This window comes from Limulus polyphemus, unplaced genomic scaffold, assembly GCF_000517525.1.
Source record: "Limulus polyphemus unplaced genomic scaffold, Limulus_polyphemus-2.1.2 Scaffold795, whole genome shotgun sequence".
In the NCBI taxonomy this organism is placed as follows: Eukaryota; Metazoa; Arthropoda; class Merostomata; order Xiphosura; family Limulidae; genus Limulus; species Limulus polyphemus.
In genome coordinates this window covers 94,313-97,242 of record NW_013666405.1, presented here as the reverse complement: position 1 = coordinate 97,242, position 2,930 = coordinate 94,313, and the positions used below count along the sequence as shown (strand labels likewise).

At 37.4% G+C, this 2,930-nt stretch overlaps 1 protein-coding gene across 1 annotated transcript in view; it reads right to left on the bottom strand.

The window, feature by feature from the left end:
- Positions 1-2,930, bottom strand: part of LOC106460558 (Down syndrome cell adhesion molecule-like) — a 76,610-nt gene that overhangs the window by 7,400 nt on the left and 66,280 nt on the right. Inside the window, exon 4 of the mRNA XM_022387307.1 lies at positions 635-928. Coding sequence (XP_022243015.1) covers positions 635-928 — 294 coding nt within the window. The remainder of the gene's footprint in view (positions 1-634; positions 929-2,930) is intronic.

Here is a 2,930-nt window from a genome sequence, read left to right as displayed (position 1 = left end):
GGTTTTCTTGCCACTGCAGTTGTCTTTCTTCTTGTTTATTTTGCTGTTCAAGCTGCTACTGTTGCAGGTTTTCTTGCCACTGCAGTTGTCTTTCTTCTTGTTTATTTTGTCTGTTCTTGTATTGCTGCCATCAAATCCTCTAAGCTGTAGTTTGATTTGCCACTTCTAGTTTCCATCTTCTTTTTTTTCCTTTTTCGGTCCCACTCTCTGACACCAATTTGTTGCACATATGTTTGTTTTTTAATTTCTGGTAGCAATTATTTCCGAGGAACTTCAGTGATACCAGTTCTTTCTAGACTAAACCAATTTATTCTTTCTGTATACAACTTTTAGTAATACACAAAATTTCCACAGTCAATTTGAACTTAACCACATTTATTACACACGCTATAAATCACAGTGATTCACACACTTTACTTATGGTACTTACTGTTCGCTTGACTCAATTATCTATCTCTTCATTGCCGCTGGTTTATCTCGCCAGGCTTATATACTAAAAAAGAGGGCGTCTAGGAAACACTCGGACATTCGCGGCGTTCCTCGATAATTCGAGAAACTCCAGCGCGTATGCTCCCAGCGTAACGCGACTTCCGCTGTCGAAACAGTAAGAAACTTCTACATATACTGTACTCACCATTTATCACAAGAACAGTGATATTTGCGGGGTCAGCATAAGATGGCGTGCAGCTATAATCACCAGAGTCGGTAGTCTTGATGTTCTCTATCTTTAGTTTGCTAACGGTGGTTGGTCCAGTCTCGGTTTTAACTTGTACACCCCTCACAGAGTCATAATTGATCACCCTACCGTTATGATACCAGAACACATATACTGGAGGGGCGCTGCTGTCGCTTATGATACATGTCAGGTTAATAGTGCTTCCACTATGCACGTAAATACTGGGGCCTTCTGGGATAGTGGCTCTTGCAACTGTGGAAAAACATAACTAATATTAGTTAGTTTTTAAATACGTACATATATTTCCACAATCTCATCTGATAACATTTTATATATTTTCATCATAAAGATCTTTTCGCGATAAATACAAATCTGCAAAAAACTCTTAGCAAGAAAAATCACAAACTTTCTGAATCAAAACGTATAAGCATAACAGTTTGTAAAGTAAATTTTCTTTTGAATTTCTCGCAAAGCAATTGATTTTGAAAGCTATCTTTACTAGTCGTCCCTAATTTAGCAGTGATAGACTACAGGAAAGGCAGCTAGTCAACAGCACCCACCGCCAGCTCTTGAGCAACCCTTTTACCAACGAATAGTGGAATCGATCGTTACGCTATAACGTACCCACAACTGTTTGGTGACGGAGATTCGAACCCGCGACCCGCAGATTACCAGTTGAGCGCCCTAACCACCAGACCATGCGTAAGGTAAGAATAGCTATGAATAGCAACACTAGTTTTACTTCAATAGCGAGCTATTTGTATGACATAAGCCCCTATTACATCAACATCTGTGTTAAAGTTCTTTAGTACATTTCCACATAATATCATTGAATAACAGGTGTTCAACAGTTTTGCACTCTACTTTTCCTAAAGTACCTTGATTATTCGTATCTATTATTTACTTCAATAATTTAGAGCATTTTTTGTTTTAACTTAAAAGCTTCTTCTATGAAAAAAATAAAGAAAGGCTTCCTCGATGTCACCACACAACTTTAGAATTAATATTTAAATAAAGAAAGGCTTCCTCGAAGTCACCACACAGCTTTAAAATTAATAATTTTGAGCTGTGCTTCAAAATGTTTGTTATTGTGACGTAATATCACAACCTTATTTTAATTTTAAACGCAAGTGCTTTCTCCTCTTTATCGTTTAGGAGAAACCTGCACAATGGTCTATATGAGCTGTGTTCACCGCAGGGATCAAACTTGAATTTTAGTGTTATAAGTCCTTAAGCTTACCGCTGAGCAATCAGGGGACTGTACAGTAAATAAAGATTGAATTATTCCTGTAGTTTGTTTTACCATTTATCTAAAAATGTTTCACACGTATTTGGAGGACTTTTAATTGCTGAGTTCGTATCGACAAATTTCAAACTTTGTTGATATCTATAGAGAATCTCGAAATTACACGAACCCTTTCCGGACTGGAGGTGTATCATTGATACCTCTGAATTTTTCCTTTTATACTTATACTTGAGGTACTTAACCAAATTGCATGAACGTGATAACCAATGCGGTTTTTTCATTAAGTGTCTTTAAATCTAATAGAAAGCTGCCTGTATTCAAGTTTTTTTGCTTACACCCTGGATACTGACGAGCCTTCTTGCCGAATTAGTGACATAGTCAGACGCACATACAAAAGGGATCCGATTCAAACGTTCATGAGGTTTGTTTTTAGCCCAAAACTACACAGTGAGCTATCTGCGCATTGTCCACCGCAGGAATCGAACTCCGGATTTTAGCATTGCAAGTTCATAAACTTACCGCTGACCAACGGGAGGTGGCGTTCATTAGGTAGGATAACAGTTTGAGTTGCAAAGCTGTTCATGCAAATGCTTAGAGCTTTAACAATTTCCTGTGTTCGCAATATATTTAATCAAGTAAGTTAGATAAGGAATACAGATAGTTTAATTACTTTTGATTAAGACAAAAATCCCGGGATCCGTGACAATGAAATCCGAAATCCCACAATTCAGAAAACGCTTCGAGATTGCAACTCCTACTATATGTTCGTCGAAATATTTCCAATGAACTTCCTATATAACATAGTCAGTAGATTCTATATGTAGGGATGGCTGAGGTACTAAATAGGCATAATTCAAATATGCACGCTAAAAGAACAATAATTACAGAGAATTTTACTTTAAAAACTTATTGTCACTCACTGTTATTTCTTTCCCCACCCAACAAGCCCAAAAACAAGGCAAGAAACCATCGCTGTGGCACCAAACCAGAAAATGATCAACCCAACAA